Source organism: Ostreococcus lucimarinus, chromosome 20 (genome assembly GCF_000092065.1).
Source record: "Ostreococcus lucimarinus CCE9901 chromosome 20, complete sequence".
Classification (NCBI taxonomy): Eukaryota; Viridiplantae; Chlorophyta; class Mamiellophyceae; order Mamiellales; family Bathycoccaceae; genus Ostreococcus; species Ostreococcus sp. 'lucimarinus'.
Genome location: NC_009374.1, coordinates 411,478 through 431,192, shown reverse-complemented (window position 1 = coordinate 431,192; position 19,715 = coordinate 411,478). Strand labels below are relative to the sequence as shown.

Below are 19,715 nucleotides of genomic sequence, written 5' to 3'. Positions count from 1 at the left end.
CGTCGTCCACGACGCGCGCGCGCGTCGAAGTGGACGCCGGCGACGACGCGCGCGTCACCGCGCTCGGTTTCAAGCGCTTCCTGTGGCCAATCCACGAGCGTGAATTCGTTCGCGACGTCCGCGCGCGCATCGCCGGCGCGTTTCGCGCGCGCGGTCTGCTCGCGGAGGACGCTTTCGACGCGTCCGAGGTGAGGCTGGAGATCGATGGGTACGAATTGCTGGACGAGTGCTTGGCGAGGGACGTGGTGCGGGACGACGACGTGGTGCGAGCGAGACGACGCGCGGACGCGGGGAGGCGCGCGGACGCGCGCGCCTCGCCGCGAGCGATCGGGGAGATATTCCAGAGCGAGCATCGACCGTTGGCGCCGGCGGTGAGCGATGGAGAGGAGGAAGGCGCGAGGACGCTTCGATTGGGCGACGACGGCGGCGCGTCGACGAAGCGGAGTCGGAGCGCGAAGCGGAAGAGTAATAAACGCGCGAAACGACGCGTAGAATTTGATACGTTGGAGGATTTACAAGTGGTGAGCGATAGTACGGATGAGGAAAACTGTGAGGCGGGACGGGCGGAGGAAAGACGGCGGAAGAAGACGACGTACGCGCCCGAGCCTTTGCCGGATTACGACGCGAAACCGAAACCAAAGCGCGCGGGGGATTACGTGCACATCAGCACGCCGTATGTGCCCGATCCGGAGAGCGATGCGGCCAGAATTTTGGCAAAGAGAGATCAGTTTCGGCGAGATGTTCGCGAATCCGGCGCCGGGGCGTGGGAACTCAACGTCTTCCGGAGCGAGTTGCCGGACGACGAAGTGCGGGAGTTCCCGACTGCGACGACGCTCAAGAGATCGGATTTTATCGCGTACAAATTACGCCATCCCACGCCCGGCGTGAGCGGTGAGTATTATCAGGGACGTGTGATGCACTTCGATCCCGTCACGAGAGAAGTCCGCGTCAAGCCCATGCCCGAGGATCGCGTCACGGCGGCGGGGCATTTATTCTTCAAACTTCGTCAGCGCGCGCCCGAGCCGTTCAATAAGCTCGGTGAACTGATCGGAAACTTTGACGAAGTGATGCACGACGTCAGACTCATAGGTGGTCGGAGCGTTTGGGAAGGCGACGTGCCGTCGAAGACTTGGACGCCCGGACGAGTGTATCAAAAGCCGCCGGGTTGGCAGCCCGGGCAGCGGGAGACGAACGAAGAGTACGAGGAATGGCTTGAAGAGCACATTAAGATACACGAGTACCAGATGGCGAACGCGCGTAAATGGGACGAGAAAATCGTGCGCGGCGATCGAAACTGGCGCGACGGCGACGGCGCGAGTCGACGACGACCGCATCGGCACGAGCGCGCGCGCCAGCAACGAGAACGAGAAGAAGAGCGAGAACGCGAAGAAGCGCACCGTTGGCCGACTTCCGCGGAGGAACTGCAGGCAAAGTTGATGGCGGAGTGGAAGGCGGAAGAAGCGGCGAACACGCTCGCTTCGCCAGCCGCTGCGCCCAAGCCTGGCGGTCTTCCGCCTCGCATTCCCGGCGTCGAACAGCCGCCGCCGCCGCCGGGATCGCCCCCGAAACCGACGACGGCGCGGAAGAAGTCGCCGGAGACGCGCCGCGCGCGCCGCGCGTCCACCGCCGCCGCGGTGGCCATGTTTCGCGACTCTGGAGACATTTGAACAAAACAATAGCGACTATACGGTAGCAATACAACGACTAGTAGCCAAACCTCGCGACCATCGCGACGTTTCTTTCGCGCTATTTTCTGAGCGATCGAAAAGTCCTGTTGGACAGGAACAGCATCCCGAAGAAGAACACCGCCTCGAGCGCCCCCCGCGGGGCGTCGACCGCGAACGAGCTCCCGAACGCGCCGCCCAACGCCGTGCCGACCGCGAGCGCGGCGCCCATGCGCGGGTCCACGTTTCCCATCCTATAATGCGTCCCGAGCGCGACGACGGACGGCGGAAGCATCGCCAACAACGACGTCCCGAGCACCGCGGCTTGCGGCAACGGCGACACCAGCGCCAGCAACGGCGTCACGAGCGTTCCACCGCCGATCCCGAGCAACCCGCTCGCGAATCCCGCCGTCGCTCCCACCGCGACGAGCGTCGGCGCCGACGCCGCCGCGTCAAACTTTTCCTTCCCTCCCTCGCCGCTCTCCCTCGCGCGAAACGCCACCGCCTTCAGCGGCACCATCGGCGCCGCGCCCGCCAAGAACCACGCCAGCGTTCGACGCAGCGCCGCGCAGTCCACCCTCGCCGTCATTCGCGCGCCCAGCGGCGCGCTCAGCGTCGCCGCGCCGCCCAGGAGCGCCGCCGCCGCGTGATCCGTCAGCCCCTCCCGCGCGAACGTCCCCGCGCTCGCGCTCGCCGTGCCGACGACGGCGACGAGCGACGTCCCGCTCACGACGCGCTGCGGCACCGTCTTGGCCGCGCTCGCGACGACGGGCGCGATCAGCGCGCCGCCGCCGACGCCGACGCACGCGCCGAACGCGCCGGCGACGAACCCGAGCGGCGCGCTCAGCGCGAGCGCCCTCGCGCGGTCCGCGGGCGAGGCCTCGGCGCGGTACGCGCGACGCGCGAGCGTCGTCGCCGACGACGCGACGGCGCGACGCATGGCGCGCGTCGCGCGCGACGCTCTGACGCGAATGGAATCGCCGCGGCACTTCGAGACGCGCGCTCGCGTCGCGGCGGCGTCGCGACGCGACGCGCGCGGCGCGAACGCGCGGCGAAAGTCGAGGGCGAACGCGCGGCGCGCGATGGGGACGCTGGCGCGCGCGCGCGCGCGCGCGGTGGCGTCGAGAAGGGATAACACGGCCGTTGAAGCGGCGGCGCGATTGGACGTGAAACCGACGCGGGAGCGCGCGTGGACGGCCGAGGACTCGAGCGAGGACGCGCGGGCGCGGGCGTTGGCGGTGCAGCACGCGCGGGCGGCGCACGCGCTGACGGAAGACGAAGAGCGCGGACGCGGGACGCGCGCGAGGGTTGGCGGCGAGGGGGACGACGCGCGAGGCGGCGACGACGACGATTGGACGTGCGCGACGTGTCGAGCGACGTACGGGCGCGGAGAGACGAGCGTGAGCGATGGGTCGTGGACGACGTGCGCGGTGCGGCGAGGAAGGGCGCGAGGAAGGGCGATGCTCGTCGCGCGGGGCGACGTGTTCGACGCGACGGAGTTTTTAAAGACGCACCCGAGCGGACCGGCGCCGATACTGCGCGCGATGGCGCGCGATAACACCGAAGATTTAGAGATGCATAGTTCTAGAGCGAGAGGGATTTGGGAAAGGTTTCGCGTGGGTAAGCTGACTCCCTGCGGCGAGGGAGGCTACGGCGAGTTTCAACCGCCGCCGAAGTTGCGGCTCGGGTGCGCCATCACGTGAAATATTCGTTCGTAGTACCGGTAGTCGTAGTTAGAGAGGTTTTAGTCGTATAGCAAGCACTAATCGTAAGAAGTCGCTCTCGTCGTGGCGTCGTGTCGTGGCGTGTTGGTACAAAATCGCCAGAAAAATATCGTTGTACAGCGGCGGCGCGAATAATTTCGTCGCTCACGCGAGCGCGTGACTGACGCGTTGCGGTTCTTGCGCAAACACCTTCGTGCTCATCACGCGCGTCGTGAGTAGCTTTTCAGCGAGTCCAACCCCGAAAGCGGCTTGCACGCCGCTCTTGATTTGTTCGTTCTGTTGGATGAGCTGTCGCAACTCTCCGTCGTCCCAAGAAAACACTCTGCAGCGTTCGGCGGCGACGACGGTGGCGCTCGCCGCGCGCGGACGTTTGGATTGCTTCTTCGCGTTCGATCCCGCGATCGAACGCATTAAACTCATTTCTCCGATGAACGATCCGGCATCGATGGAGTTGACGGATTTCCCGCCGACGTAAACCTCCGCCGAGCCGTCGATCAGCACGTGCACGTTTTCGTTCATCTTCCCCTCCTTCGTGAACTCGAATCCGCGCTCGATGTCGCGCCACTTCCCGTGCTTCAACAGCGTTCTGAACGAATTCAGCGCCATGTGAGAGAAGTGTCGATCGTACAGCGATCGTTCCTCCGTCGTGCACCAGTGTTCCGCGTTGTATTCGTCGTAGTACAACTTCGCCACCCAAAACACGTTAATCGCGACGAACAGCGCGTTCCAGCGAATCGGCAACCACAGCGGAACGTCGCGAAAATACTGAAACACGACCGCCGCGCTCAATCCACCGACCGCGAGCGCCCTCAGCGTCAACAAATCGCTCGTCATGTAACTGTATCCCAACAGCAAAAAACTCACGTGCCCGGCCACCGACGAGAGCGACGTCGCGACGCGTCCCCGCGCCCCCGGGAACACTCGAATCTCGCGTTCGCGCACCATGAACGCGTTCACGCGCCGCATCGCGTCCGTCGCCGTCGCCGCGCTCGCGCTCGCGCTCGCGCTCGCGCTCGCGCTCGCGCTCGTCGTCCCCCTCGCGCGCTCGAACGCCCGCCATCCCGTCCCCGCCCGCTCGCGCGCGCGCGTCCGCGCCACCGTCGCGCCCGCGCTCGCGCACCGCCCCGTCCCCCCGATCGCGTCGCGCGCCGCCCGCGCCGTCGCCGCCGTCGTCGTCGCGCCGCGCGCGCGTCCCGTCGACGCGACGTCGCGTCCCGTCATCGCGCGCGCGACGTCGCGCATCGCGACGCGCGCGACGCGCGACGCGCGCGACATCGACGCGACGCGGCGTTCGCGACGCGCCGTCGGCGCTCGCGCGCGCGCGCGTCGCGCGACGCCGACTCGCGCCGGCGACGCCGCGGCGCTTCGGAAGCGCCGCGGCGCGTCGACGATTTATCGCGCGCGCGCTCTATATAGATCGGCTTCACGCATCGCACGATGCGCACGTTTCGCGCGACTTTTCTGGATAGTACCGGATGTCCGAATATTTTCGTATGGTGTTTCAGTGAGACGTCAAATAGACGATATCCAGGGGACCGACCGATCGAATCGTCGGCCGCGTCGTCGCCGCGACACGTCGACGCGATGCGGATCGCGAGCGCGACGCGACGCGCGAGCGCGGCGCGATGCGCGGCGCGCGTCGACCGCGTCCGCGCCGATCGATCGCGACGCGGGCGCGCGACGACGCGGGACGTCGAACGGCGCGCGACGAGAATCGGCGGCGGCGGCGAGCGATGGGAATTCCAGGCGCGCGCGCGACGCGCGAGGGAAAACGGGCGCGCGAGGGGAGAGGGAGGGAAAGAAATCGCGACGCGGACGTCGCGCGCGGGCGCGCTGGGCGCGGGAGAGAGCTTCGACGAGGAGGCGGCGCGGGCGAGACGCGCGGCGACGAAGGCGGCGGCGAATCGCGGGTTGGAGTTGTGGTGGCGCGCGGTGAAGCTGCCGATGTACGCCGTGGCGTGGATACCGCTGTTGTGCGCGGCGGCGTTGACGTATTGTCAGTTTGGATTCGTGGATTGGAGGCACGCGGGGACGCTCGCCGCGGGGGCGACGGCGACCGTCGCGTGGTTGAATTTGTCAAACGACGCGTTCGATTCGGAGACGAACGTCGACGCGAGGAAACCGGAATCGATCGTGCGATTGATGGATGGAAATGTGCGCGCGGTGCACGCGATCGCGATCGGGTGTCTCGTCGGCGGCGCCGCGGCGTTGTGGAGCGCGTGCGAGGCGAGCGGGAATCCGACGTCGTGGCGCGCGCTCGTCGCGGCGGTGGCGCTCGGATACGCGTACCAAGGACCGCCGTTCAGGTTATCGTATAAAGGATTAGGCGAGCCGCTTTGTTTCACCGCGTTCGGGCCTTTGGCGACGGTCGCGTTTTACATCGCCATGGCGGGAAAAGCCGCCGGCGGCGCGGCGGTCACCGTCCCAGCCATCGTGGCCAGCGTCGCCATCTTGCTCGGATGCACGACGGCGTTCATTCTGTTCACCTCACACTTCCATCAAGAGCAAGGCGATCGCGCGGCGGGCAAGCTCAGTCCCGTCGTTCGCCTCGGTTTACCCGGAGCCCTCCTCGTCGCCGACAACCTCATCGGCGCGCACTACGCCACCATCGCCACCCTCGCCGCCGCCGGTTGGCTTCCCTACACCGCCGTCTTCGGCTTAATCATCACCTACCCCCTCGCTCGGCACATCGTCGATTTCGCTCAAGACCGCGCCGACGCCGGCGCGATCGAAGACCTGTTCTACACCAAGTATTTAGCCGTGCGCTATCACGTCGTCCACGGCGTCCTGCTCGCCCTCGGCGTCGTCGCCCAGCGCGCGTTCCTGTCCCCGGACTTGTTCTTCGCCCCATTGTGATCTCACTGAACGCATCGCATCGATCGCACCGTCTCGACGTCGCGCGCGTCATCGCTCCTCGACCGACGCGCGTCTCTTCTCTCGCGCTCGATTTCGAGGCGTCTTCTCCGGTCGACGCGTCACATTCCGTCGGCGATGTGGTGCTGCGGCGACGACGACGTCGTCGCGCCTCGCGCGCGAACGCGCTACGACGACGACGACGACGACGACGCGCTCGACCGACGCGCCGAGCGCGGCTACGCGCGCGCCGACGACGCGAGCGCGACGACGACGACGACGACCGAAAGCGCCGAACTCTGCGCGCTCGATTCCTCGTATTTGCTGCGTGAACACGCGAAACGGAGCGACGGCGCGCTCGCGGACGATGCGCTGATGGCGTACGGACACGCGCGATCGACGAGCGCGCCGCCGAGGGCGTCGAGGATGATGCGAAGAGAGGGAGACGGCACGGGACGGGGACGCGAGGCGAAAGTCGAGCGAGCCAAGGGGAGCGCGGAGGACGCGAACGGTGGATCGGCGAGAGAATTGGCGAGCGGTGACGGTGAAAAAATGATGTCGAGGGATGAGGACGCGATCGGTCATCGACGCGCGGCGAGCGTGAGTCTCAGTACGGCGGACGTGCGAGGGGTCAACTTGACGGAGATTAAGCGCGAGTTCGCGCGGATTAAATCGAGCGAGCGCGAGCCGAGAAAGTCGCACAGGAGTGAGACGGAAGATTACGATAACTCCTGTCCGACGTGTTTCGAGGAATACGAGGCCGAGAATCCGAAGATAACGCTTCGATGTGGACACCACTTCCACTTGGCGTGCATTTTGGAGTGGCAAGAGTACTTGGCGGTGCAGTCGCGAGACGACACGTGCCCGGCGTGCGACGCTCCGATAGACTTTCAGGAATGGTTTTAGCGACGATGACGAGGGCAAACGTGCATTCATTTCTTTCATTCATTCATGTCTTTCTTGTAATATTACAGCGCACTGATGAAGATCAGCTAGACGAGGACGCGACGCGCGGCGTAGACGCTCTCGGCGAGCTTCTCCTTCACGGTGAACATCAACGCGGCGGCTAGGATGGTCTGTGTCAGCTTGGTTTCGATGCCCTTGTAAAAAACGCCCAAACCTTCCTCGGCTGCCATGCATCGGACGGCGTGCGCTGTGCCGCGGTAGCGCATGCGGTCGTCCGCCATGTCTTTGGAGACGACTTGGAGACGAGATTTGACGACCATCAAGGGGTAGGTTAACATCGTGGCGCCAAATTTGGCGCACGCGCCGAATACAAAAATTTCAGGCGCGCTTAACGTCGTTTTACGATCGCGTTTGAGCCTCCACTTGGCGACGGTTTCGTAAAACGCGTACTGCAACGCGGGATTCGCCACCATGACGAGCGACGGGGTCAACCCTTGCCATAATCCGCACACGCCACCATCCCGTACCACCTCGCGCGCGATGTCGAAGAACGAACGTTTCTTCTTCCCGCTCCCGTTTTGATCTCCGTTTTTCTTCCCTCCTTCACTCGTCGCCGATCGTAGCTTCGCCGCCGCCGTCTCCGCGTCGACGTCCCGCTCGACCGACGCCGCCTCCTCCCCGTCATCCCGATCGTTCTCTCGCCTTCGCACGTCCGCTTGCATCTTCGTCACGATCGTCCATATCGGCAGCGTCATCAGCACGTTCACGCATCCCGCGAACGACGCGATCGCCAAGCTCGCCGCCCCCGTGGCGTCCCTTCCGCGTCTCGCTCGATACGTCCCGTTCGCGCGCGAGTACCAGTAGTTGTACACCGCTTGGCTGCACGCCGTCCCGACCAGCGCGGGTTCGATGCCGTCGTACATGGACGAAAGCGAGGACGTGCTCGGCGCGTCGTCGCCGTCGTCGCCGTCGCGTTCGCGGCGTCGCGTGACGTGTTGTCGCGTGTTCAGGGTGATGAGTGGGTACGTGGTCACGAGCGCTAATAACGCGCCGAGCGTGCCGGCGGCGGCTTCGACGACGTCGTCTCTGGCGTCCACGGGTGGCATCGCGCGCGCTGCGCGTTCGCGATCGAGCGGCGGCGACGAGCGCGCCGTCGACGCGCGCGACTGGGTGTGACGACGGTTTGCGTCTGTTGGTTTTCGCGCGCGCGCGCGAGTCGACGAGACGGGACGTCGTCGCGACGGTTCGGTCGACGCGCGCGCGCTGAAAGAAACGTGTGCTATTAACGCATAGGTGACGCGCGGTGGCGCGAGCGACCGCCGCCGTCGCGGCGGTGACGTCTAGGCGATGCGTCCGGCGAGGACGAGTCGCTGCGGCTTTCGAGCGAGCTGGAAAGCGAACGGTCGCGGCGTCTTCGACCGTCTCGGCGACGCCTTCGACCACCGTCGCGCCCATCGCGCGCGTCGCGGTGGCGACGATCGTCGTCTAAAGATCTCGACGAGGATCTCGATCGTCGGCGGTGGCGTTTTCGATCGCGACCGGCGCCGGGACTGCGCGGTCGTTCGTCGCGGCGACGAGACGGCGACCTCGATCGCGACCTTCGACGAGGCGGCGCGGGCGACCGGCGTCCACGCCCGGCGTTCGCGCGCGAACCACCGCTGAATCTGCCACGGTCGCGATGCCCGGTGGTTTCATCGCGTCTCGACGCGCGCGCGAAGCGATCGCCGCGCGGCGGAGACCGCGAGCGAGACCTTCGCGAACGCTCGCCGCCGCCGAAACGCGACTCCACGCCACCGTCGCGATCGCGATCGTCCCGTCGCCCACCGAGCCCGTCGTTTCGCGGTCGCGCGCGATCGTGTTCCTCGCGTCTTCGCCCCCCGTCGCTCATCGCGTCCTTCCCGAACCGCTCGCCGCCGCCGCCGCCGCGCCGCACCGTTCGTCCGTCGATCTCCCCACCATCCATCCGCGCCATCGCCCGCTCCCGTTCGCCCTCGCTCGCGAATCCAACCCTCGCGAAGTACGTTCGCGTCGCGTTCGACGCGCGCGCTCGCCCTTCCCTCGCGCTTCCGTTCGTCGCGCGCGCCTCGCTCGTCACCGTCGCGCTCGCCGCGTTGAATATTTCTCTCACGTGCGCCGCCGACGTCCGCGCGCTCAGCGGGCCGACGTCCGCGTACACCAATCGCATCGTCTCCGGCGACGTCGTCGCCGGCGCCGCGCGCGTCGCGCCGTCGCCGCGACGCCGCGTCGTTTCGAAACCGTCGGCTCGACGCCAATCCATCAAACTAATCGCGCTTCTCGTTCTCTCGCGCTTCGCAGACGCGCTTCGCGGCGCGCGCGATCGGTCGCGCGCCTCGTGAACGCCTCGATGCGGTCGCGCGACGCGCGCGCGGACGAAAAACGACGCGCGCGACGCGGGCGAGCGCGATGAAGTGCCGCATTGTTTGACGCCAACTTCAAATCAATCATGGCGCCGAGCGCGTACACGCCGTCGACGTCGAAAACGTTCGACGGTCGCGCGCTGCGACCGGACTACAAGTCGGCGAGCGCGGGCGCGGACGACGTGGACGAATACCCCGTGAGCTCGCCCGTGGAGAGCGATTGTTTCGGGGACTCGGAGAGCGAGCCGGACGCGCGTTTCGCGACGTACACGGGCGCGATCAGCGTCTACGGCGAGTTTCGCGATCGACGGTCGCCGAGGCAGGTGTTCTTGCGACGGAATCTGAGTTATCACGTCGAACGCGCGAGCGCGGGGTCGAGGGATGAGCGAGGAAGCGCGCGGGCGCGCGGCGCGGCGGCGCGCGAACGCGAACTCGCGGAAAAATACGAGACGACGTACGAGTACGATCGATGCACGACGAGAGTCAGAGTGCGAGGATACGGGTGTAATATGTGTAAATGCGTGTGCGTCGGCTTGCGGGGGTTGATGACGCACCTGAGGGCGTCGCATGATTTGTTTAGGTACAGCGCGAGACGGGAGGGACGGCGAGCCATCGTGCGAATTTATCCAAAGGGGGAGAATTTTACCGCGGATAGGAGCTTCGTGTTGCGGTCGCAGACGGATATTCAGACGGCAAATGATAAGGAGTTTTCGTTTTATCGAGGGAAACGGTCGAAGAGGGAGGTATTTAGAGAGAGAGTGACCAAGGCGGAGCTCGACGCGTTGTACGAGCGAGACGTGCGAGCGGCGCCGCCGCCGCGGGTGGTTTGGCGCGCGGTGCCGAATGATGATCACTACGATCGTGTAAAATTAGAGAAGCGCAAACGCGCGCAAGAAGAAGAACGGAGAAGAATCGCGGCGTTACCTTTCAAGCCGATGGTATGCAAGAAGAACGCGAATGGGGCGGCGAGCGCCGCCGCGACGAAACCAAAACCAAAACCGCCAAAGAAACCACTTGGACCGTTTTACAATTCGAGGTCATTCGTCGAGATGTCAGAGATTCCAGAGCAAGATTCTGACGATGAGAACTTGATTCCCGTAGAAATCATGGAAAGCAAACGCTTCATGGAAGAGTTCGTGGATTTTAGCACCGAGGAACTGTCATTCATGGAGGCTTGGAACGACGTCGCGATGAAATTTCGCTGCGTCGCGGATTACGAAGCCCCCTCGCTATGCGAAGCGTTCGTGCGCGTGCATGGCGATAAACTGAAAGTTAGCGACGAGTTCTTCAAAATGTTCGTGCTCACGCTCTTCGGGATGTACGAAAACGGCATTCTCAACCGCCGCGCGGTGGCGGAAGCCTTGGGAAAATGCAAGTCGCTCTCCGGCGCCTCCGCCTTCGATCGAGTCTCCACCTCTGTCACAGACCGCGAGCACTGTTCCGTCGCCCTGTTCGAAAAGTTTCCCAAGTTTGTCACGACCCTGAAAAATCTTAGCTACTAGCCTTCGGGAAATCGACGCACGCGTACGTGAAACAGAACCAAACTACCGAGTGCGTGCGCCAACAGTCCCGCACTCGCGTCGCCAACATCCTGCTTTCACTCTCGCGCTCGCCGACTCGCCGACTCGCGGCGCGCGCGGCGCGCGCGGCGGGCATGGCGCTCGAGGGCATGGCGCCCGAGTGCGAAAGCACACCGCTGCTGCGCGCGCCTCCGGCGCGCGCGACGGCGGCGCACGGCGCGACGGGACGCCGACTCGGCGCGATTCTGAGCGGTGCGCTCGGCGTTTTCGGCGTCGCGTGCGCGATGATGGCGTCGCGAGGCGTCGGCGACGCGCGCGCGCGACTGGGCGAAGTGTCAGGGGGTCAGCTGTCGCAACTGGCGGACGTGCCGTGCCTGGCGGCGTGCGAAGCGGGACCGACGCGCGAGGCGGTTGCGAGGCTCGCGAACGGCACGGGGACGTGCGAGACGGTGAACTCGGTCTCGGCGAGCGATTGCTTCGCAAAGTGCGATTGCTTCGGAAAGGTTGATTTTAACGAGCGACGAAAGGTGCTGTGCGCGACGAATGTCGGCGAAGACGCGACGCACGCGACGATGGACGACGAACTCTGGACGACGAAGATCAACGCAAAGTTGAAGGCGGAGTGCTCAAGCGACTACCAGGCAACCGGCGAACGAACGGACGAGGAGATTCAAGGACATGAAGTCGTAGGAAATGAACTCGATACGACGCAGGCATCGACGAATTCGACGAATTCGACGTCTCGACTCGGTGCGAAACTGTTTCCGCGTGGATACTCGGATGTCGAGCGAGCGATGATGGCGTCGGCGGCGGCTTTGGGCGAGCAAGATGTTTGGCGTGGGCACGTCGTAAACGGCAGACACACGTTTCTGGCGCCTCTCCCAAACGCGCACGAGAGAGCTCCTGATCGTGACCCGATCACTTTCAAATTATATACGCAGTGCAAGACACGGGAAGTGAAAGTCGCCGGCGGAGAATTCTGGTTTTCCGCGCCCAAGGCGGCGTACATCGTCAGGCACAATTTCGAGTCAGATAAATTCTTCACCAAAAAAAACCGCATTAAGATGGAACGCAAGGAACTTTCGGACGGACTCTACGGATACGAAGTGACAACATCGCATGTGGATTTCGAATACGGCTTTGAACTTGAGAACGCCGCGGGGAATTCTTACAAAGACATCGGCGCAAGCACCACCCTGCGCCGAGAGAGTTGCGTTCAGCGGTATGGGGAGTTCTTCAATCGCGTCGTGACGCTCAATCGGGGTCAATCAACGATCGGAGCCGTCTTTGGCGACTGCGATAGCGTGTGTCCCGAGGACTACGTGGACGAAGCCTACTGTCGACAGCCGTTCACGGGTGAACCTGGAACGTCTGAGGCCGATCCCATGGATCTTGGTTTGGTGGACGACGCACGTCTCATCAATATGGCTTCCGCCTTATTATATTCTACGAGTGAGACGGTCATGAATCCGAGTGGACGAGCGGAAACATTCCGCCAAGATGCCGGTTCAAAAAGTGAACAAAAATGGATCATCGCCGCGAGCGATTACTACCGCGCTTACATAAAAATGGTCCAGATAACCATTCGTCGTGATCCCGCGAGCGGACGGGCTTCGGCTTGGATCTCTGGCAAGCGCCGTTACACGCTGCGATCCGGCGCCGGTTACGAATACGGTACTTCTAACGTTGGGCAAATCAGCGGCACCGGCTGCGGACGACAATACTGCAACACAGCCAGGTACGACATTCCGTCTTTCTACGAGCAAGGCGTGGAGACGACCGCGTTTACCGCGTCACTCACTCGCATGGAATACACGAAACTGTCTCTCGGCGATGCTCCACCGACAGGTCACAACGTCTTGTTCGAGCCAAACTTTTTGACGTCTCCGCAAATGATTCTTGCCCCGGGCGCATGGGGCGAAGATATGGATGTGCGCCGCCTCATCTTGAAGAACGGTGTCATGTGCGGTAGATCGATCCACTCTTCCAACTGCATGTTTGGAAAGGCGTTCGCCCTAAAGGACACCGTTTCCGGGTACTCAGGCCCGTCCAAGACGAGAAAAGATTGGCTCTTCATTGTTGTCGAGCACGTGTATTTCAAGATGATTCGCGTCGCCATCACCCTCGGAGACGACAACGCCGTGAACGCTGAAGTCATCGCAGCTGGATACGTCAGTCATATTCGAGTCGCGACTGATCTTCAGACGAGCGATTCCATGGCGTACGACGGCTCGGCGAAATGGAACGTGCGAAGCTTCATGTACATCGCCTCCAATTTCGCCGCCGAAGGATACGGATTGGGCGGATTCAAGTTTGATTTGGCGGCCGAGATGTCCGCATCCTTGCGCGCCGTCGACTGCGGCGCATAATTTGGCATCGTGATGCACTAACTATTTCGTCCTATTAATACGAACGAAGCTACTGTATGTCCTTTTGACTACTCTGACTCACGCGCTCGCGCTTTCGATGTCGCCCAGACTCGCGCCCACCTCGACGTCGAGCCGCATCGGTGCCTTCCACTTTCTCCGCGCGTACAGCGGCGCGTCGCTCGCGCTCACCACCGCGCGCTCACGCGCCACCGCGTCCGCGCGCGACGTCGCCGCGCGTGATTCGTCGTCGTCGGCGCATCGCACCGGGCGCGGCAAATCTCGATCGACGACGTCGCACGACGCGAGCGCGCTACCGTGAGCGCGCGCGACGGCGTCGAGACCGCGCACGGAACACGTCACGCGCACGGCACCGAGGGCGCGATCGGCGAGGGCGCGAGCCATGAGAACGGGGACGGGGGGATCGACGCCGACGCGACGGCGCATCGCGACGCGTCGGCGAGTGCGGCGGACAGACGGAAAAGTCGCGAGGGGTCGCGCGGCTGGGCCGCGCAGCGGTAGCGCGATTGATCGCTCGCGGCGAATGTGCGTGCGGGCGAGGGCGAGACGACGATCGAGGACGCGTTCGAGCGTTCACGAGACTAGCTCTCGATGATATGACAAATGGAATACGAGCCACCGAAGGCGCCGTCCGTTTAGTGGGTGGCGTCCTTCGCGGCGGCCGCAGCCGCCGCAGCGTGCTTCTTCTTCATCATCTTCTTCTGGTAGAACTCAAGCTCCTTACCCTCCAAGACGTAGCCGTCCGCACGACCGCACTGACCAGGGCGAGACGTGATGATGGCCAACAGACGACCCGTGGCAAACTGCTCGTCAATCGCTTTGGCAACTTCGTGCTTTTGGTTACGGGAGCGGAGCTTCATCGTCACAGACTTAGATCGCTTCTCTTCAATGTCTTCACTCTCAACCTTAGCACCATTCTTAACCTTGATACCAATCTTCTTGCCGTAGTGCTGGGCGTACCACGCGCGAAACGGCGCCGCGTCGACGGCGATGACCGCGCTCTTCACGAGCGTCTTCGTACGAACGAGTTCGTTATTAGACGCGTTGTACACGACGTCCAAGATACGCGTCTTACGCGTGCAGTTCTCGGAGCCCCACGCAAAGTTACCGGTATCCAATCGCAACGCCCGGTGCTTGATGTTGCCACCGCGGCAGCGCACTTGGCGCACCGTGACGTTGGAAGAGAGCTTCGTGTTCGCCGGTTGACGGCCGAGCTCGTATCTACGCGCGACAGAAGCGAACGCACATAATGTCAGTCATCGTTTCCTGCGTCATCGCTGCGCCATCGCCCCTCCCGCGCGTCGCGCATCGAAACCCCATCGTCGCCGCAGCCCGCGAAAGCCCTAACCTACGCGACGCCCATCGAAACCTCGCGTTTCCCACCCTTGCGCCCCTCGAGTCGCCGTCGCGCGTCGCGCGATCGATCGCGCATTAATACTCACTTTCTCTTCTTTCTCCACGGTTTCTGCTTCCCACCGGTCGCGCGACGCTTGTGCAAGCTGTCTCGAGAGATGCCTGTCGTCGGGTCGCCGTCGTCGTCGTCAGTCCTTCGTCCTTCGCGTCGCGTCGACGTCGCGTCGACGTCGCGTTCGAGCGCGAGGCGCGCGAGCGGTTTCGTTCGCGTCGTCGCGTCGTCGCGAACGCACCCATGGTCGGTCGAGATCGTCCTTTAAGAGGCGCAAAGAGACGGCGCGGCGCGCGATCGGGGCGATCGCGTCCGCGGTTCGGCTGTTCTCCGTTTGTCCGGTTTCATGCGTTGAAGGTGTTTTTAAGTCTATGATTGTGTTATTTATTTTGTGGTGATGGATCATGACTCAAGACAGTGTGGGGACGCGCGCGCGCCGCGACGGCGCGAGTCCGCATCGCGACGCGCGCGCGTCGACGGCGTCGGGGCGTCGCGGACGATGGCGATCAAGGATAAGATCTTCAAAGCCGCCAAAGGGTTCCGCGGTCGAGCGAAATCGTGCGTCAAAATCGCGCGGAATCGCGTGGAGAAGGCGTGGCAGTACCAGTACCGCGATCGACGGAATAAAAAACGCGATTGGCGCGCGCTGTGGATCACGCGAATCAACGCGGCGACGCGGGAGCACGGAGTGCGGTATAATGAGTTTATTAACTCGCTCACGGCGGAGAACGTGTGCGTGGATCGGAAGATTTTGGCTGAATTAGCGGTGAATGAGCCGAAGAGCTTCAAGGCGCTCGTGGACCGCGTGCGGTACATGCGAGGGATGGATTGAGGGCGCGTGAGAGGAGGTGTCGTAGATTTTTAGTGAATAGAAAATGTAGGCTTACATCATCGTGCGCGTGATCAACTTTTAAACGTATATAGCTCGATGGTCGGGCGGAAGCGCCCGCCGCGAGACGCGGAGAAAAAGCTCTTCTGCGATGACCTAGAAATCCTCCGCAAAAGGAGAACCGAAGGAGTAGTAAGCGTTGATGGCCAACATCAAATTTTTAATCATCGCCTTCAAAGCTGCGTTGGCGTTTTCGTTCGCGGGCAACGGTCGAGAAATGACAAAAAACCGTCCATCGATGAATTTATCCTTGCCGTCTCTGTTCATCTTTTCGATGCCCCCGTCCTTCGTGGGCACGATGGTGTCCCACACCTGCACCTTTTCGTCGTCCATTTGCGCGATCAACCGCGCGATTTCAACTTCCTTACCGTCTTCGAAATCGTACAACCGCACCAAGACGCCATTCGTATCGCCGTTTTCTAACTCGTTTATGCACTCCACGGCCATGCGCTTGCCGTAGCGCGATAGCCCGGACTCCGCGAACTCGCTCGTCGCCCATCGATACATTTGTTTCACGAAATCCGCTCGCGGCAAGTGCGGGGGGATTTCCGCTTTGCACAGCTCTTGTCGCTCTTCCGTCGTCGCCGCGCGCACGGGCGCGGCGCGCGCGTTTCGCGATCGAACAGCGGCGCGCTTCGGGACAAGGATTGCGCCGGCGAAAGCGCTCGTGCGCGCGTGTGCGGCGGCGTGCATCGTTCTCGGTGTGTCTCCGCGAGTGTGGATACGTTACTGGGCGCGCGTGATGCGCGACACGGTCGTACGGGCGCCGGGCGCGCGAGACTGCGGCGCGAGTTTGCTGATGCTGGGACCCTCGGCTTCAGGTTAACCAGTAGGGCGCGCGGAGACGCCGCGCGAGACAAGGAAAAGTGAAATTCGAATCGCGACGAATTCGGTTTCGGCACCGGATTGCGGTGATAGAAATAAATCTCTACGCACGATCGCGGCCGCGATGGCGGCGACCGTTGGCGATACAACTACAAGAATCAGGGGCTCTAATTGAAAACCAAGCCTTTCTAGTGCAAGAGCGCTTTAGCCAACGCGCCAAGCGCCTTAGTCATCTTGGAGGGGAACTTAATGGCTAAATCCGGAGTATAGACCGCGTCGTACACCTCGAGGTACGTCGAGGCCAAGCGGTGCACTTCATCGAATGCGATAACCTCGCTGTCGGCACGATCAAAGAGAATGTCGATGTAGTTCGCGGCGCCATCGTGTGCGGCGTCGACGCGAGCGCAAACGGCGAGACTACAAACGAGACTAGTGAGACTAGTGAGACTAACGGAAACTACGCGAGACTAGTGAGAGCGACGGAGACTGAGCGCGAGTGGTGAGAATGACGAACGCCGCGCGAGAGCGCGCGCGCGACGACGGCGCGCGCGTCGGCGCTACCGCAGATTTCTGCTCAACGCGGCCTTCAACGCGGTCAAGGCGGCTATGAAGTCGTCGCGGACGCCCAGAACTCTGCCGGCCTGCATACTTCTCATCAGCGTCTCAATGGCGTCCTCAAAGTCCATCAAGTCGTTCGATCGCGGCTTGTCGAGGGCGTCAAAAATCTTCGCTCGGGCGTCGGCGTCGGCGCTCCGGACCGCGCTCGCGATGACGTCCATCAGATCCGCCGTCTCAGGGAACGGCCGACGCCAGAGTAAAGCGACGTACATCTGCAGCACCCTCGACGACTCCGCGTCGGAACCGCGCTTCGATTTCGCGCGCTTGAGGCTCAAGTGAATCGCCGCCACGACGAGCGCGCCCAAAAGAGCGCCGTCCCTCGCCCACTCCACCGCCGTCCCGCGTCGCGCGCTCGGATGGTACGCGTCGCGCGCGCCCTCGCGACTCTCACGCTTCGCGTCGCAGTGCAGACGCACCGCGCGCAAATACTGTCGCACGAACTCGTTATACTCGGCGTGATCCCCGCCCCCCGCGAACCCGTCGAGCCGCAGCGTCGTCTCGCACGTCTCGCACGCCTCGCGCGCGTGTCGCTCGCACCCGCACATCCCGCTCGTGTCGAACCACTCGCGCGCGCCCGATCTGAAGTGCGCCCCGAGCGCGCGCTTCGGCCCGTACGCCGGTCCACCGTCGACGATGAATCCGCCGCAGTCGTCGCACGCGCACGCGTCGCACGACGCGCACGCGTCGCCGAGCGTCGACGTCGCGCGCGCGTCCGCGCGGGCGACGCGCGGCGCGTCGATGCGCCGCGCGCGCGGCGCCATGGCGCGCGCGCGGCGCCGGGCGGCGCGTCGACGTGTGCGCGACGAGAGATCGCGACGCGACGACGACGACGACGACGGCGGCGACGGCGCGCGACGACGCGCGCGCGCGCGACGGCGCGAGCTCGGACTCGAGCGACGACGCGCGCGACGGCGCGACGGCGACGAGCGACGAGGAGAGCGACGAGGAGGCGCGCGCGATTGGAGATTTAAATCGACGACGCGGGATGGATTCGGCGGCGAACGCGAAGCGCGTCGCGCCGGGGATCCGGGCGTATCTGAACAGACGGCGACGACCGCTGACGGCGAGCCAACATCGGAGCTTGGTGCTGGCGGTGACGTTCGCGGCGTACGCGATGTATCACGCGTCGAGAAAGCCGCCGAGCATCGTGAAGAGCGTGTTGCACCCGGACGAGGAGAGCGTGAAGATGGGCGCGCGGGGATGGGCGCCGTTCGACGGCGAGGACGGGACGACGGTGATCGGGACGTGCGATTTCGCGTTTTTGGCGAGCTACAGCGTGGGGATGTTTTTCAGCGGACACATCGGCGATAGGATGGATTTGAGAAAGTTTTTGACGTTTGGGATGCTGATGAGTGGGTTTTGGGTGTCGATGTTCGGGATGGGGTATTATTGGAACGTGCACAGCGTTTGGTATTACGTCGCGGTGCAAATGGTGGCGGGAGTGATGCAATCGACGGGATGGCCGTCGGTGGTGAGCGTCATGGGGAACTGGTTCGGTAAGGGTAAGAGAGGGTTGATCATGGGCGTGTGGAACGCGCACACGTCGGTGGGGAACATGCTCGGGAGCATTTTGGCCGCTTCTGCGCTTCGGAATTCGAACTGGGGGATGAGTTTTATCATTCCTGGGGTGTTGATGATGGTGACGGGGATGTTGGTTTGGAACTTTCTCGTCGTCGCTCCGGAAGACGTCGGGCTGCCCCCGGCGAACGCCCCGACGTCGTCGTCTTCGGCGACTGCGTTGGATGAGTTCGATGAAGAGTCCATGGCGCGGCGTAGGTTGATCGAAGGTGGCTCCTCGCGAGGCACGGAGCGCGAAAAAGCGGTGGGTTTCGTCGCGGCGCTCAAAATTCCCGGCGTGATTACGTTTTCGCTCTGCCTATTCTTCACCAAGCTTGTCGCGTACACGTTCTTGTACTGGCTGCCGTTTTACATCGAACGCACTGAAATCGCGGGGAATTATCTGAGCGCGGCGAAGGCGGGTGAATTGAGCATCGTCTTTGATCTCGGCGGGATTTTGGGCGGGATTTTAGCCGGATACGTCAGCGACAAGTACAACGCGCGATCGATGACTGCGGCCGGTTTCGTGTACTTATCCATCCCCGTGCTGTACATGTATCGCGAGTTCGGGTCACGATCGATGTCCATGAACCTCGGTCTCATGGCTCTCAGCGGTATGCTCGTCAATGGCCCGTACGCCCTCATCACCACCGCGGTGAGCGCGGATTTGGGTACGCACGAAAGCTTAAAGGGTAACTCCCGAGCGCTCGCGACCGTGACCGCGATCATCGACGGTACGGGATCTATCGGTGCCGCCATCGGTCCCATGCTCACCGGCTTCATTACATCTTTTTCGGACGATTGGAATCACGTGTTTTACATGCTCTACGTCGCAGATTTGTGCGCCGGTTTGCTCTTGACGCGTTTGATTTTCAAAGAGGCGCGCGCCATGCTCGCCGCCAGCGCGGTGTAATTCAAACCTACCGATTCATACGTAGCTTTATGTTGTCCTCTACGACGGCGCGTGCCCGCCAGCGTTCTCGCCTCGA

The 19,715-nt window shown here is 63.3% G+C and overlaps 15 protein-coding genes across 15 annotated transcripts; 8 read left to right on the top strand and 7 right to left on the bottom strand.

Moving 5' to 3' along the window:
- Window positions 1-378: 378 nt before the first annotated feature.
- OSTLU_29551 (predicted protein) lies at window positions 379-1,667 on the top strand (the record flags this gene model as incomplete). Its single annotated transcript, XM_001422709.1, has 2 exons — window positions 379-465; window positions 510-1,667. 2 exons carry the CDS (start codon window positions 379-381, stop codon window positions 1,665-1,667), a joined length of 1,245 nt encoding a protein of 414 aa, XP_001422746.1.
- Window positions 1,668-1,746: 79 nt separating this feature from the next.
- OSTLU_29550 (predicted protein) lies at window positions 1,747-2,253 on the bottom strand (the record flags this gene model as incomplete). The annotated part of the gene is made up of 1 exon (XM_001422552.1): window positions 1,747-2,253. The coding sequence occupies one exon, from the start codon at window positions 2,251-2,253 to the stop codon at window positions 1,747-1,749; it is 507 nt and encodes a 168-aa protein (XP_001422589.1).
- Window positions 2,254-3,124: 871 nt separating this feature from the next.
- On the top strand, window positions 3,125-3,367 carry OSTLU_29549 (predicted protein; the record flags this gene model as incomplete). The annotated part of the gene is made up of 1 exon (XM_001422708.1): window positions 3,125-3,367. The coding sequence occupies one exon, from the start codon at window positions 3,125-3,127 to the stop codon at window positions 3,365-3,367; it is 243 nt and encodes an 80-aa protein (XP_001422745.1).
- Window positions 3,368-3,429: 62 nt separating this feature from the next.
- Window positions 3,430-4,719, bottom strand: OSTLU_29548 (predicted protein). Its single transcript, XM_001422551.1, has one exon. It carries the CDS (start codon window positions 4,352-4,354, stop codon window positions 3,533-3,535), a length of 822 nt encoding a protein of 273 aa, XP_001422588.1. The 5' UTR covers window positions 4,355-4,719; the 3' UTR covers window positions 3,430-3,532.
- Window positions 4,720-5,305: 586 nt separating this feature from the next.
- On the top strand, window positions 5,306-6,190 carry OSTLU_6184 (predicted protein; the record flags this gene model as incomplete). The annotated part of the gene is made up of 1 exon (XM_001422707.1): window positions 5,306-6,190. A coding segment is annotated over one exon (885 nt), but the record flags the coding sequence as incomplete, so codon positions are not given.
- A 480-nt stretch (window positions 6,191-6,670) lies between these two features.
- Window positions 6,671-7,147, top strand: OSTLU_29546 (predicted protein; the record flags this gene model as incomplete). The annotated part of the gene is made up of 1 exon (XM_001422706.1): window positions 6,671-7,147. One exon carries the CDS (start codon window positions 6,671-6,673, stop codon window positions 7,145-7,147), a length of 477 nt encoding a protein of 158 aa, XP_001422743.1.
- Window positions 7,148-7,233: 86 nt separating this feature from the next.
- OSTLU_43906 (MC family transporter: peroxisomal membrane protein) lies at window positions 7,234-8,253 on the bottom strand (the record flags this gene model as incomplete). The annotated part of the gene is made up of 2 exons (XM_001422550.1): window positions 7,234-7,785; window positions 7,858-8,253. The coding sequence occupies 2 exons, from the start codon at window positions 8,251-8,253 to the stop codon at window positions 7,234-7,236; spliced, it is 948 nt and encodes a 315-aa protein (XP_001422587.1).
- Window positions 8,254-9,611: 1,358 nt separating this feature from the next.
- Window positions 9,612-11,027, top strand: VEF3501 (predicted protein; the record flags this gene model as incomplete). The annotated part of the gene is made up of 1 exon (XM_001422705.1): window positions 9,612-11,027. The coding sequence occupies one exon, from the start codon at window positions 9,612-9,614 to the stop codon at window positions 11,025-11,027; it is 1,416 nt and encodes a 471-aa protein (XP_001422742.1).
- Window positions 11,028-11,137: 110 nt separating this feature from the next.
- Window positions 11,138-13,422, top strand: OSTLU_29543 (predicted protein). The gene has a single exon (XM_001422704.1). It carries the CDS (start codon window positions 11,180-11,182, stop codon window positions 13,412-13,414), a length of 2,235 nt encoding a protein of 744 aa, XP_001422741.1. The 5' UTR covers window positions 11,138-11,179; the 3' UTR covers window positions 13,415-13,422.
- A 70-nt stretch (window positions 13,423-13,492) lies between these two features.
- OSTLU_29542 (predicted protein) lies at window positions 13,493-13,816 on the bottom strand (the record flags this gene model as incomplete). Its single annotated transcript, XM_001422549.1, has 1 exon — window positions 13,493-13,816. The coding sequence occupies one exon, from the start codon at window positions 13,814-13,816 to the stop codon at window positions 13,493-13,495; it is 324 nt and encodes a 107-aa protein (XP_001422586.1).
- Window positions 13,817-14,067: 251 nt separating this feature from the next.
- RPS8 (Ribosomal protein S8, component of cytosolic 80S ribosome and 40S small subunit) lies at window positions 14,068-15,082 on the bottom strand (the record flags this gene model as incomplete). The annotated part of the gene is made up of 3 exons (XM_001422548.1): window positions 14,068-14,653; window positions 14,875-14,947; window positions 15,079-15,082. The coding sequence occupies 3 exons, from the start codon at window positions 15,080-15,082 to the stop codon at window positions 14,068-14,070; spliced, it is 663 nt and encodes a 220-aa protein (XP_001422585.1).
- Window positions 15,083-15,336: 254 nt separating this feature from the next.
- Window positions 15,337-15,669, top strand: MRPL20 (Putative mitochondrial ribosomal protein L20; the record flags this gene model as incomplete). Its single annotated transcript, XM_001422703.1, has 1 exon — window positions 15,337-15,669. The coding sequence occupies one exon, from the start codon at window positions 15,337-15,339 to the stop codon at window positions 15,667-15,669; it is 333 nt and encodes a 110-aa protein (XP_001422740.1).
- A 153-nt stretch (window positions 15,670-15,822) lies between these two features.
- On the bottom strand, window positions 15,823-16,419 carry OSTLU_19090 (predicted protein; the record flags this gene model as incomplete). The annotated part of the gene is made up of 1 exon (XM_001422547.1): window positions 15,823-16,419. The coding sequence occupies one exon, from the start codon at window positions 16,417-16,419 to the stop codon at window positions 15,823-15,825; it is 597 nt and encodes a 198-aa protein (XP_001422584.1).
- Window positions 16,420-17,108: 689 nt separating this feature from the next.
- Window positions 17,109-17,930, bottom strand: OSTLU_19089 (predicted protein; the record flags this gene model as incomplete). Its single annotated transcript, XM_001422546.1, has 1 exon — window positions 17,109-17,930. The coding sequence occupies one exon, from the start codon at window positions 17,928-17,930 to the stop codon at window positions 17,109-17,111; it is 822 nt and encodes a 273-aa protein (XP_001422583.1).
- Window positions 17,931-18,154: 224 nt separating this feature from the next.
- Window positions 18,155-19,639, top strand: OSTLU_29537 (MFS family transporter: glycerol-3-phosphate; the record flags this gene model as incomplete). The annotated part of the gene is made up of 1 exon (XM_001422702.1): window positions 18,155-19,639. One exon carries the CDS (start codon window positions 18,155-18,157, stop codon window positions 19,637-19,639), a length of 1,485 nt encoding a protein of 494 aa, XP_001422739.1.
- Between the last annotated feature and the right edge of the window lie 76 nt (window positions 19,640-19,715).